Source organism: Cnephaeus nilssonii (assembly GCF_951640355.1).
Source record: "Cnephaeus nilssonii genome assembly, chromosome: X".
Lineage (NCBI taxonomy): Eukaryota > Metazoa > Chordata > Mammalia > Chiroptera > Vespertilionidae > Cnephaeus > Cnephaeus nilssonii.
The window spans coordinates 116,576,053-116,590,518 of NC_137071.1; the positions used below are offsets into that span (position 1 = coordinate 116,576,053).

Genomic DNA, 14,466 nt, shown 5'->3' on the forward strand with positions numbered 1-14,466 from the left:
GTTAGAGGGGAAAATAAGTCTTCTCATGAAATTTAAAAACAATTATTAGCTTCCCTGAAAATTGAATTATCAACATGTCCATGAATACTTGAAACAACTGTAATACATTTCAATAGAAAACCAATGTATAAAAAAGAATAGGTAATTTTATAGTCCTTCAGTCTTCAGAGTCCTAGACAGAGTCAATTACCTAACTTCTGTGAACTGCTGAGACACAAAATTACTGCTTTTGTAAAAGCTAGAAAGGAGAATATATATTACTTAGTTCAATACTCTCATTATTCAAGGAAAGGAACTGAGGCTGACAGAAGTTGAATGACTTGCCCAAGGACAAACAATCACTTTGTGGCAGGGTTGAGATTCAAACCTGGCAGTTCAAGCTTAGAGCTCTTGGCATGCCACTTACGTCACAAACAAGTCTTAGTTCTAAAGGACATTGAATTAAGTCAGCAACCAAGGAGTCTCTGCCTTGATAACATTCCCACTCTTTCCTAACCCTCCCTTAAAAGCACTGTGAATTTGCCTTTGTGAGAAGATGATACAATAAAAATCAGCAGGCCCAATTAAAGTAAAGAACTTACTCTGAAAAATTCTTTTGTTGATCCAGAGTCCAGGGTCCCATATGCAATTTCAGTCTGCTTAGCTAAGTCTTCAGCACTCTCTATAGGAGAAACCATCCTCTCCACAGTCAGGAAAGCAGCGAGATTGGCAGTATAGGAAGAAATTATGATCAGGGTGAAGAACCACCAAACCCCTCCAACAATGCGCCCAGAGAGTGACCTACAAAAGGAAACAAAGACAAATCCAGACCCAGAGGGGCCAGATTTCAGTTTAAGTAATCCTTATCTTTATTTCTGAAAAGAGGACTGGTTTCAGTGTAGCTGGTGAGGGAGGAAAGTAGATGATGTCAAGGAATTAACACATCAAACAAAAGTAGCACATTAATAACAACCACCCATGTTATGATGGCATATAATGACACATGCGTAATGCTCTTTAGGCCTATATGGGTTCAAAGTAGGTGTTTTTTTTTAATTGTAGGAAAATATCTTCTTTTACCAGCTCCAGCTTACATGTAATAATTGTACTTATTGGCTCTTACTCCTGTGAGCTTTGCTGGGCCACCTACACCTGTGGAAGACTGTATCGTTTCCTTTAAGGCAAGTGACTCTAAGCTTTGTCTGCATAGTAGAATCACCTAAGATTTTTTAAAAAAATCTTATGCTAAGGCCCATTCCAGGCCAGTTAACTCAGAACCTGGGAGATCAGACCCAGACATATGTATTTTTTTTAAAAGCTTGCCAGGTGATTGCAATGTGCAGCCAAGGTTGAGAACCACTGATATGAGGCAATGGCATGGGAAAAAAAAGCCACAAACGTTTACATAATTGAAGAGAAATGGATAGGTGCTGGTAAATATTATTCACTTTGAGTTTAATAAATCTAATGGTAACAGGCCATTTTGTGGAGTTGGTCATCCATGAGGCAAGGAGCCATAAGATGGAGCTAGTGGGGCTTAGGAACTTAGCTCCAGGGATCAAAACTTTTCTCTTTTACTGACTAAGCCTTAGCACACCGGAGACACCTCAAGTGAAGTAGGAAACTACCTGTACAATAGGATTTGAGAGGTACTATAAGGTTTGTCTCATCCCCTCACCCCAAACAAAACCACCCTCACTGGCCTACCACAGAAATTCTTCAGGAGATTTCATCAAAATGTTACAAAATAGTCATGGGATGGTAAAATACAGCATAGGAAATGTAATCTATAATAATCTATAATAATAAAAGCATAATACGCTAATTAGACCAGACAGCAGGACGTCCTTCCCAACAAAGCCACAGAGACTGCGAGGGCTGAGGGCAGACAGCCTTCGTGGCAAGGGGCCGGACACAGCTGCAGTGGCGGGGTGATGGGGGCGGTGACTTCCCCTGATCATCCCGGTCGCCTCCTGCAGAGGGAGGCCAGACTGCAGCTTAGGCCTGCTTGGGGAGGAAATCCCCTGAGGGCTCCTGGACTGTGAGAGGGGGCAGGCTGGGCTGAGGGACCCCCCCCCCCGAGTGCATGAATTTTCATGCACCGGGCCTCTAGTCTATTAGTCTATAATATTGTAATAATTTTGTATGGATGGTGTCAAGAGAACACTAGACTTATTGGGGGATCACTTTTTACGTTATATAAATGTCTAACCACTATGCTGCATACCTGAAATTAATATAATATTGAATGTCAAATGTAATTGAAAAATAAAAAAGTAGCACTTAACTTCAACAGCACTTATCACATTATTTTGGATTAGTCTAACCAATTAGTAGAAAATGGGACAGAAGATGGGTAAGTTTTAATAAGGGAAAATTTTGTTTTTAAATGTAACCTGGGGTGTTTGTTAAAATGAAGATTCAGAATATCTGAGTACTCAAGAATCTTCACTTTAAAAAAATTATTTTTCAGTTAGAGTTGACATACAGTATTGTATTAGTTTCAGGTGTACAGGATAGAGATTAGACATTTATATACCTTGTGAAGTGATCATTATGATAAGTCTAGTACCCATCTGACACCATACATAGTTACTATAATATTATTGATTATCTTATCTATGCTGTACTTTACTTTCCTATGACTAATTTTGTAACTGGCAGTTTGTAATTTTTAATCCTCTTCACCTTTTCCACCCATTCCCCCATCCCTTAAGCATCACTGGTGATTGCAGTGGTCTGCAGACTCAAATGAGAAATATTGTTCTTCTACATCAGTGATTCTTAACTCTGCCTGCACAAGAATATCATCTGGGGAGCTAGAGATAAAATAAAGCAAAAGAACAAAAAAACATGCCTAGACTCCACCCCAGACCAATTAAATCAGAATCCCTGGGGGTTGCACCTAAGCAGCAGTATTGTTATAAAGCTCTGCTGCAGCCAGGATTGCGAGTCATAGACCTACACCATGAATGCTACTCAGGGCCAGGGTCTGTGGGAAGTTATGCTCAGTGATGGGTAATGGCTTGTACTGAGGAAACTCCATCTCCTTCACAATGTGCTGAAGGCTGGCTTTGTCCGCAGAAATTAAAATCTGGCTGATAGATTTTATAAAACATTGCCATATTATCCTTAGGATAGTTCTGCTCTGTGGCAGAGCTTCATCCTGGTTAGGATATGTTCTCTCATGCCCAGAAAAGCTCACAGGAAAAGAACACCCTCTGTCATAAAGTCAAGAATAGGTGTAGGAGCCTGGCACATCTCCAGGCTCTGTGGGAAGAGGGCAGTTCTGGGCTGAAAGCTGGCAAATCAAGTTCTTCTTTGTTTGTACTTGCATTTTACCACTTTGAAGGAAATTTGAATTTCTGTGTCCCAAGATAACCTTTTATTAGCCTCTGGAAAATTCAGGTTTTTTTTAAAGATTTTTATACTCTGATAAAATAATTTTGGTGTTTTGATAGTGTTCTTTATTTATTAACTGTAACAAAACTACTTGATCTTTAAAAGTCTGTAATTCCTATTTGTTCTTGGATGCCTTAAACAGCCCTTTTTTTTTTTTAAAATTTCTGAACATAATCACATTTAGCTTTTCGGATGTGAAAATTCGCTTTGCCACACATTTTTCTAACTAATAGTTGTACTCTCTTAAGATTTCAATTGGGAATATTTTACTTTTAATCAAAAGATGTGAAAACATCTGGGTGAGTGAGAATATGTCTCACTTCCAAAGCCTAAAAGTTTATAAAGTATTTTAATTATGAATTTGGACCGTTCACAGTCTTTCTTCATTGTTGCTGTATACATTTAATTTATTCTTGACTGATCTGACTCTGGAAATAATTTAATGTATAAAAGATTAATGCTCCAAAGCATCTGTAGTAATAAGGTAATAAAAATAACAATAATAATTAACACTTATTGAACACTTCCTATGTGACAGACTCTGTTTTAATTGCTTTACAGGTGTCAACTCTTTTAATCCTCTATCCTTACAGTTAGGTACTGCTTTACAGGTAAGATTATAGTGGTATTTTACACATAAAGAAATTGAGTCACAGAGAGGAGAAATAGGAAATAATCTATACTTACACAATAGGAAAGAAAGGCCCAAATTTTTGTAGTACAAAATACTCATATTTTATATGAGAAAATCCAGAATGGTGTGCAAATTATAGAAGATGCAAGTTTTCTACAAACACTGAGAAATATAATTGCAGGAAAACCAAACATGTTTGGATTATTGCTTATTATTTGTTGTTTATTTAGAATGAAACTGTAAACATCATTCTAATTTGGAATGATGGGGTCTTACTGAGACCAAGGAGAAAACTGATTTTGAAGTATTTCCAGACTCATGGTTTGGTATGGAAAGGGGTATGTTCTGCTGCTGCAAATACTAATAGTTTTTTATGCATGTTTACTTGAAATGTGGAGAATATGGTAATTTATGGAAATTACACTTGTGCCATTCTATTGAGGCTAATTGACTATGGCTGTGTCTGTATGATCTAAAATTAGGCCTGCACATCATAATCTGGCTATTTTGGCCCCCTTAATAGCTGACTCACAATAATTTACTTGATCAGTGTGACTTACCTGATATTGGCTATTGGCATGACTGAAAATGCAGATGCAAAATGATCATTTTTGTGGCCTCTTGTCTACATGGCTATTGACTTGGGCAATTACAGGGTAGCTAATCAATGAAACAGACACACCTGCACAGTTGGAAATGGAGGATGAAGATACAATTGGTGTGTTCCAGCAGCAGAAGAGAGGTGTCTGCTAAAAATAAAACCTGCTATTTACTCCAGAACAGTGTTCCTCTAGACCAGTGGTTCTCAACCTTTCTAATGCCGAGACCCTCTAATACAGTTCCTCATGTTGTGGTGACCCCAAACCATAAAATTATTTTTGTTGCTACTTCATAACTGTAATTTTGCTACTGTTAATGAACCTGCTAGTGGTTCTCAACCTGTGGGTCGCGACCCACAGGTTGAGAACCGCTGCTGTAGAGCCTAAGACCATCGGAAAACACAGATATTTACATTACGATTCATTAACAGTAGCAAAATTACAGTTATGAAGTAGCAACAAAAATAATTTTATGGTTTGGGGTCACCACAACATGAGGAACTGTATTAGAGGGTCGCGGCATTAGAAAGGTTGAGAACTACTGCTATACTTGTAAGTTTGAAGAATTTTGGTAAATATCCACATAGAAATGGTATAATAATATACACAAGCATAAACATGGATGGAAAAAGGAGCTTTCTTAGAATCAATCAGTGTTAAATGCTCAAGCTTGATTCAATATTTCCCCCTCAAGACAATAGTAGCTTTGACAAGAGTATTGGTGAAATTTCTACCACTTTCTTTCCTTGTATGGTATGGATGACTAAATCCTTTCACTGAGAAAAGGTGCAGTGGAACTCATGGGGAAGTAACTCTATAAGAATTTTTATGTATCCTTTTTCTCATTAGTGAAACTATGGCAATTTAAATCCACATTTCACATAGAAGCTATATAAAAAGTGACTGATGGGTCAGCCCCATCACATATTTTAAAAGATCTATTAAAGTAAGACATGACTTTACAGTTGAGTAAAAAGACATGTAATTTTCCAGTATCTTCCCCTCCATAATGCAGCTTCAAAATATTTAACATTCATTTCAAATAACTTTAAAAATTTTAATTGAATTTATTGAGGTGACACTGGTTAATAAAATTGTATAGGTTTCAGGTGTGCAATTCTATTGTATATTGTATTGTGTGCTTACCACCCCAAGTCAACTCTCCTTCCATCATCATATATTCCCCTTTTACCCTCTTCTAACTCCCACCACCCCACTTTCTCTCTTGTAATCACCATACTGTTGTCTGTGTTTATGAGTTTTATTCTTTGCTTAATCCATTTACCTTTTTAACCCAGTTTCCCTAACCCCCATCTCCTCTGACAACTGTCAGTTTGTTCTCTATATGTATGAGTCTGTTTCTATATTGTTTGTTAGTTAATTTTGTTCCTTAGATTCCACATATAAGTGAAATCATAAGGTACTTGTCTTTCTCTGATTGGCTTAGTTCACTTAGCATAATACTCTCCTGGTCCACCCATGATGTCACAAAAGGTAAATTTTCCTTCATTTTTATGGCTGAGTAGTATTCCATTATGTAAATGTACCATAGCTTTTTTGTCCACTCAACTACTGATGGACACTTGGGCTGCTTCCAAATCTTGGCTATTGTAAATAATGCTGCACTAAACATAGGGATGCATATATTCTTTCAAATGAATGTTTTAGTGTTCTTCAAATATATTCCCATAAATGGAATCCCTGGGTCATAAGGCAGTTCCATTTTTAATTTTTTGAGGTAACTCCATACTGCTTTCCCCAGTGGCTGCACCGATTTGCTTTCCCACCAACAGTATTCGAGGGTTCTCTATATCCTTGCCAGCACTTGTTGATTTGTTGATGATAGCCATTTTAGTTTGATGTAGTCCCATTTGTTTACTTTTTCTTTTGTTTCCCTTGCCCAAAGAGATATCTCAGAAAAAAATATTACTACAAGAAATGTCTGATATTTTACTGCCTATGTTTTTTCTAAAATTTTTATGATTTTGAGCCTAACATTTAAGTCTTTAATCCATTTAGAGTTTATCCTTATGTATGGTGTAAGAATGTGGTCCAGTTTCATTCTTTTGCACGTCTGTCCAATTTTTTTGACACCATTTATTGAATAGACTACCTTTATCCCATTGTATGTTTTTGTCTCCTTTGTCAAATATTGACCATAAAAGTGTGGGTTTATTTCTAAACTCTCTATTCTGTTCCATTGTTCAGTATGTATGTTTTTATACCAGCACCATGCTGTTTTGATTACTATGACTTTGTAGTAAAGTTTGATGTCAGGTAGCATGATTCCTCTAACTTCTTTTTTCTTAAGATGTTGTAGCTATTCAGGGTGATTCCATATAAATTTTTGCAATATTTGTTATAGTTCTGTGACAAACACCACTGGTATTTTGATAGGAATTGAATCTATAGATTGCTTTGGGTACTATGGACATTTTAATGATGTTAATTTTTTCTATCCATGAACATGGAGTATACTCCAATTTATTTGTATCTTCTTCGGTTTCTTTCTTTGGTGTCTTGCAATTTTCCAAGTATAGGTCTTTTACATTCTTGGTTAAATTTATTCCTAAGTATTTTATTTTACTTTTGAAACAAGTATAAATGGGATTGTTTTCTTAGTTTCCCTTTCTGACAGTTCATTATTGGTGTAAAAAAATGCAACTGATTTCTGGATATTTATTTTGTGTCCTGCTACTTTACTGAATTCATCTATCAGTTCTAATAGTTTTTTTTTGGTGGAATTATTAGGGCTGTCTATACTCTCATGTCATCTGCAAATAATTACAGTTTTACTTCTTCCTTTCCAATTTGGATGCCTTTTATTTGTTCTTTTAGTCTGACTGCTGTGCTAGGATTCCAGTACCATGTTGAATAAGAGTGATGAAAGTGGGCATCCCTGTCTTGTCCCCAATCTTAAGGGAAACGCTTTTAGTTTTTGCCCCTTGAGTATGATGTTGGCTGTGGGTTTGTCATATATGGCCTTTATTACGTTGAGGTATGTTCCATTTCTACTTTGCTGAGATTTAAAAAAAATCATAAATGGATGCTGGATTATGCTTTTTCTGCATCTATTGATATGATTTTTATCTTTCATTTTGTTGATGTGGTGTATCATGTTTATTGATTTGTAGACATTATACCAACCTTGCATCCCCCAAATAAATCCCACTTGATCATGGTGTATAACTTTCTTTATATATTGCTCGATCCAGATTTGCTAATTGTTGAAGATTTTAGCATCTATGTTCTTCAGGGATATTGGCTTATAATTTTCTTTCTTTGTCATGTCTTTATTTAGTTTTGGAATTAGGATAATGCTGGCCTTGTAAAATGAGCTTGGGAGTCTTCCCTCCTCTTAAACATTTTGGAATAGTTTGAGAAGGATAGATGTTAATTGTTCTTTAAATATTTGATAAAACTCACCTGTGAAGTCATCTGGTCTAGGACCTTTTTTTTTTTTTACATCTTCAATTTCATTAGTTGTAATCTGTCTATTCAAATTATCTGATTCTTCCTTATTCAGTTTTAGAAGATTGTATGTTTCTTGGATTTTATCTATTTTGCCCAGATTGTCCAATTTGCTAGCATATAGTTGTTCATAATGTTTTCTTCAATCCTTTGTATTTCTGTGGTGTCACTTGTTACTTCTCATCTTTCATTTCTGATTCTATTTATTTGGGTCCTCTCTCTTTGTTTCTTGATGAGTCTGGCTAAAGGTTCATCAATCTTGTTTATCTTTTCAAAGAACCAGGTCTTGGTTTCACTGATTGTTTGTATTGTAATTTTAGACTCTATTTTGTTTATTTCTGCTCTAATCTTTATTATTTTATTTCTTCTACTTACCTTGGGCTTTACTTATTGTTCTTTTTCTAGTTCCTTTAAGTGTGAAGTTAGATTGTTTATTTGAGATTTTTCTTATTTCTTGAGATAGGCCTAAAATGCTGTGAATTTCCCTTTTAGGACTGCTTTCATTTTTGGGTTTCACTGCTTTCAATTTTGGGTTGCTGTGTTCTCATTTTCATTTGTTTCAAGGTAGCTTTTGATTTCTTCCTTGATCTCATTGTTAAACCATTCATTATTTAGTAACATTTTATTTAGCCTTCATGTCTTTGTGTGTTTTTCAGTTTTTTTTCTTGTGATTGATTTCTAGTTTCATACCAATCTGGTCAGAAAAGATGCTTGATATGATTTCAACTTTCTTAAATTTATTGAGACTTGTCTTGTGTTCTAACATGTGGTCTATCCTAGAAAATGTTCCATGTGCACTTGAAAAGAATGTATATTCTGTTGCTTTGGGCTGAAATGCTCTGAAGATATCAGTTAAATCCATCTGATCTAGTGTGTCATTTAGGCTGCAGTTTCTTTGTTGATTTTTTGTCTGGAAGCTCTATCCATTAATGTCCATGGGGTGTTAAAATCCCCTTCTATGACTGTATTACTTTTGATTTTTCCCTTTATGTCCATCAAGATTTCCTTTACATATTTAGGTGCTCCTATATTGGGTGCATAAATGTTTACAAGGCTTGTATCCTCTTGCTGCATTGCTCCGTTTATCATTATAAAGTGTACTTCTTTGTCTCTTACTATGGCCTTCGTTTTAAAGTCTATTTTTTTCTGATGTAAGTATTACTACCCCAATTTTTGTTGCACAAGACAGATTTTGAGGTTAGCATAATGAAATGACTGTATAATACTGAACATTTAGTATTTATAAAAATGCATTTTAAAGAGCAAATCATACCTTTTGAAGAAATGTAAGAGGTGTGAAGTTAATGAAAGTAAATTAGCAACAAGAGAAAAACAGACATAAAAATAAAGCAAAATAATATACAATGTTGTTGTTATCTATAATCACAAGAAACTACAGTTTCTTAGTTAATAGTGAAGTGTATTTTATAACCTATGAAATGATAATAAAAGTAATGGTGATTGTGGGGGGAGGAGGGTGGGTTGAGGTGGAAGAGGACATAGAGGGGATAAGTGGTGATGGCAAAAATAAAATAAAATAAAAACAAAAAAATAACAAAAAGTAATCTATGTGCTGTAACCTTCATCTTGTAAGTAAATTTTGAAATTTGCACTTTACTGGCTTTACAAGATAATGAGCTTGAATTACAAACCACTTCTCTTTTGCACAAACTATCATTCCTTTCTCCCCCCTTTTTTCTTTCAAAGTCTGCATCATTTCCACATTCCATTCAATGCTCTGTCTATGACAGATTGTTTAAAAATGTACAGAATCAATCTTTGGCTTTTATAGTCTTCTCTGATGGGAATAAGTAACCATCTCCCAAAGACTGAAAACTACAGCTTTCAGTCAGAAAAGTTATGAAATTGTTGTAAGAAAAATCCTGCTATTGTATCATTAAGTTATCACCACATCACTACTGCTTTGAAGTGAATTTGTAGTTTGATGAAGACACTGGTTATACATCAGCAAAGGAAAGGATATTGCTTACAATGGAGTAAAAATATCCTGTTGTCTTTGACCCCACTTATTTTATTCCCTTCATGTCTTTTATTATTCTGTACATGCTTTTCATTTTAGAGAAGGATCTATGTGTCAACTAACCTGGACAAATCCTCCTCTCTGTTCTTCAAAATATTTGATATCTTGAAAACTTAATAGGAGAGTACTGCCTTTGGAAAAATCTGTACACCACAATCAGGTTCAATTAGTATGTTCTCCCCATTTTATCTGCTATATTTTCCCCAACCCTCATATCTTCCAACTTGGCCAGCCCTCAGATGTCTCTGCAGCTCTGAAGAAAGTCAGCAGGGGGAGCATTTGTCTGGAAGGACTTGGACTTTGGACAGCTTAGCAGTTCTATCAAAGTTTTACAAATGAAATATACTTCAGATTAAAAAAATTGCAACCTCCTACCAATATCAATAAGACATCATGGAATAATATAATCAAACTATTTGCTATTGATGTAATCCTTAAGGAAAGCACTATATGTGTTCAAGATGGAGTGCTGTTAGTGATTTATCATCAGAAGTCTATTTGGCATTGACTAACATGTCATCTGTATTTCTACAGAGTTTTAGGAACTAAAATTCAAATGCAATATTAACTATTAGTATTTGTGAAAGTAGGATAGTTAAGAGCAGCCAGTTTAAAAATGATAATAGCTAACATTTATTGAGAACCTACATGAGGAACTGCCTCAGGTTACACAACTGCTAAGCAGATTGTGAATCTAGTGAGACTATTTCCAGCACCCACATATTTAACCATTTTGCTCTCTCAGTCTGGATATAGCCACTATCTATCTCTCCACTCTCCCACCCACTCAGGGGAAGAGGTTGAATGGAATATCCTCAGATGTAAAAACATTGCAAAATAATGTACAATGCTCTTGTTATCTGTAATAATAAGAAACTAGAATTTCTTAGTTAATAATAAAATGTATTATTAACTATACTGACTCCCCCCGCCCCCAGTAAATTAGTTCATGTGTGGATATAACCTCAGCTTATTACATTGGTTACCATTTCTAAAGGTGATTCAGACTCCAGCTGAATTGTTCACCCTATGAGGTGGTTGAAAATGTCAAGCCTAATACTGACTAAACTAAGTTTCCAGGTTACTTTCAATAGCTTTGTTTGATGTAAATAGAATGATGCTCAGTTTTCCTCATGATATCTTATTGCTGATTTCCTAGTCTTTTACTTTGAATGAACACATGCTCAGCAGCATTTTAAACACTCATTGCCTAGTTTCTTTAACAACAAGGGCAAAGGCAGAGTTTCATAAGAGTTTGGGGGACTGGAAAACAGCTCTGGTACATGAACATGAAAGAAAAAATGGAATAAGAGATGCACCTTGAGATCAGTAATGGTAGGTAGTATATGATAGTGGAAACAATTATACTGCTGGCTCTTAAAATCTCTATGACATTGGGTTCATTACATTATCTCTCTGGGTATGGTTCCTTTGTCTCTGATATAAGAAATGAAGCATGACATGGAAGTGTTTTGGAGTCGGAGTTAGGTTTGAATACTGGTTTTGCTGTTTGTTAGCTGTGTGCCTGCCAAGTTAACCTGAGCGTCACCTCCTTCAATTTAAAAATAAGTATAATGCCTATCCTGTGGCAATGTTTTGAGGATTAAAATCCACATGATAACACAGGTAAAGTGGTCATACACGGTAGAGTTCAGTGAAGGTTGTTGTCCCTGTGCCTTCAGTAAATGGAAGCAGTTGGGTTCATTTATCTCTGACATCTTTTCATGTCATAATATTTGATCATTTTACTTTAAAACTGTCTCTTATAGTTCCTTGAATTGCTTCAGTTTTGAGAAAAGTAAAAGTACAATGCATGCTCACATTCTGGACTCACTGGAGAGTTTGTATCCCAAGTGTGGCCATTAAACAAATAAAGTATAATACTGGTGTTTGCAATTAAGGCAACAATGAACCTTAGAGCGCAACTATGTTATTATAAGGAATTTCTAAAAGCGCTAATAAAGAAGCACATTTCAGTGGGGTTTGCCGTTATACAATTGAGTACAAATATATAACCAACAGAGCTCTCAAGACAAGGGGAAACATGTCTCCTCCTTACTGGTATATAATAAACATGCTAAGAAGTATAACATTTTATAAAGAAACTTAAAGATATAATTTCTTTCAAAGGGCAAAAAAGGCAGTATTGAAGGAGAAATCACCCATATGGTAGAAAGTATGGAGCTCAGAAAGGTAATAACTTATTATTCAAAAGAACAATAAGGATAATACTTCTTACTCTAGACCAGTGTTATTCCATAGGCTGTGTGCCCCATTGAGTTTCTATCAGCATTAAAAAAGAATAGAAAACATTAAAGTGCATGGTACACTGTAAGGGTAATGTCTGGTGACACTTTTGTTATATACACATATGTGTACTGAGTCATGATGGAAAATTTCGTACTGAGGGCTATGGTTAAGAAATTTGAAAACCATTGCTCTGTATGATAGTATCCAGTGGAGTATAAATTTGACATATTTCAATGCCTCACAAGAGCCACAGCTTAAATTCTGCTATAAAAATATTTGTTGAGCTTGTCATTTTCAGGTCATCTTTAAACCATCACTTAACAAAGCGATATGCATAAATACTTCTAAAAAATGACTTTGTAAGAGACCTGTGTAAGTATGCATAGTAGTACGCAGCACTCCAGTGGGGATATCACAAATTTAGTTTTGAAAATTCACTTATAGAAACCGATAAAATCTCCAGCCTTAATGACTTTAGCATTGTCTCAACACAGATTACCAGCCATGTTAAAGATCATTCAATTATGGGATCATTCAGAAACCATGGTTTCTTGAGGTGAACGTTTAAAAAAAGAAAATAGGAAAACCAACTAGCAAAACAAATGTACTCCCAGGTGATATCACAGAATGACACACATTCTAAGCACAAATGAAATAGAGAGAAATAATTTGGAGAATCTGATCAAACAGATTAAGGGTGGCAAAAAAGTATGACTACAAATGAAGCTTACCTCACATGTTATGCTGAAAAGCTGTTGAAGATGGTTACCAGGTGAATTAATACTGCAAAACTTCATTTGAAATGTTTTGTGATCAAAGTGAATAATCTCAAAATGAGGTATACTTTAAAAACCTATACAGATCATGTATTATAGAAATCTATACTTGAAAACTATATAATCTTATTAACAAATGTCACCCCAATAAATTTAATAAAAAATTAAAACCTGGTTAGGTGACTTTCTGAGTACTTATATTCTAAATGAAAATTCCTAAATGTTTGTGCAATTGATACTGGTCAGTATTTGGATACATGTTCAATTTTACCAAAGCTGCAACATTTTATTTTAGAGCAAATCATTTTTTCTGATTATAAAGATGCTATATTTGCTTCCGATATTTTATCATTATGAATTAGTTACCATTTTTGTTTAGGTGAGTTAACGCTTAAACTAAGTGGGTGAGTCCAGGACATTCACAATATTTTCAATAGTTTTACTGAGATAACATTTGCATGCCATAAAATTCACCACTGTAAATGTACAAATAGTAATTTTAGTAAATTTAGAGTTGTGTAACCATCACCATAATTTTTTTGGAACATTTATTCCCCAAAGTTCCCTTATACCCATTTGTAATTAATCCTGACAAGGCTGGGACTAGGGTGAGGCAAGTGGGGCATTTGTCCCATGCACAAAATTTAAAGGGGGTGCAAAAATATCACTAATCAAGATAAATAGCACTTTAATGCAATATTTTAAAAAAACCAAAATTAATGCAAAACTAACCAAAAGCCAACATTTTAAATAAAAACTGAATCTGACCCTGACCTTTCTCTATTCAGCCTCACTTGCCTCACCCTAATTCTGGTCCTGATTAGCCTCTCTATGCTTCCTCCAACCCCCCTGGAAACCACTAATGTACTTTATGTCTCTATAGAGATGCCTGTTGTGGACAAATGGAATATTACAATATACTAGTAAATGTAATTCAATAAATGGGACTCATATAATACATGGTGTTTTGTCTCTGGCTTCTTTCATTTAGCATAATATTTTCAAAGTTGATCCACATTGTAGTATGTGTCAGTAGTCTGTTTTTTTTAATTGCTGAATAATATTCCATTGTATGGATATGCCACATTTTGATTATCTATGCATTTGTTGATGGGCATTGAGTTGTTTCCACTTTTTGGCTATTATGAATAAAGCTTCTATGAACACCTGTGTATAGGTCTTTATGTAGACACATGTTTTCTTTTCTGTTAGGTAAATAAGAGTGGAATTGCTGTGTCATAGTTTAAGTCTATGTCTAACTACAAGAAAATGCTGAACCATTTTGTAATTTGGCTGTAGCACTTTGCATTTCAC

At 35.1% G+C, this 14,466-nt stretch overlaps 1 protein-coding gene across 1 annotated transcript in view; it reads right to left on the reverse strand.

Annotated features, from left to right (window-relative positions):
- The window catches only part of GRIA3 (glutamate ionotropic receptor AMPA type subunit 3), a 373,784-nt gene that overhangs the window by 66,009 nt on the left and 293,309 nt on the right, over window positions 1-14,466 (reverse strand). Inside the window, exon 12 of the mRNA XM_079764724.1 lies at window positions 582-780. Coding sequence (XP_079620850.1) covers window positions 582-780 — 199 coding nt within the window. The remainder of the gene's footprint in view (window positions 1-581; window positions 781-14,466) is intronic.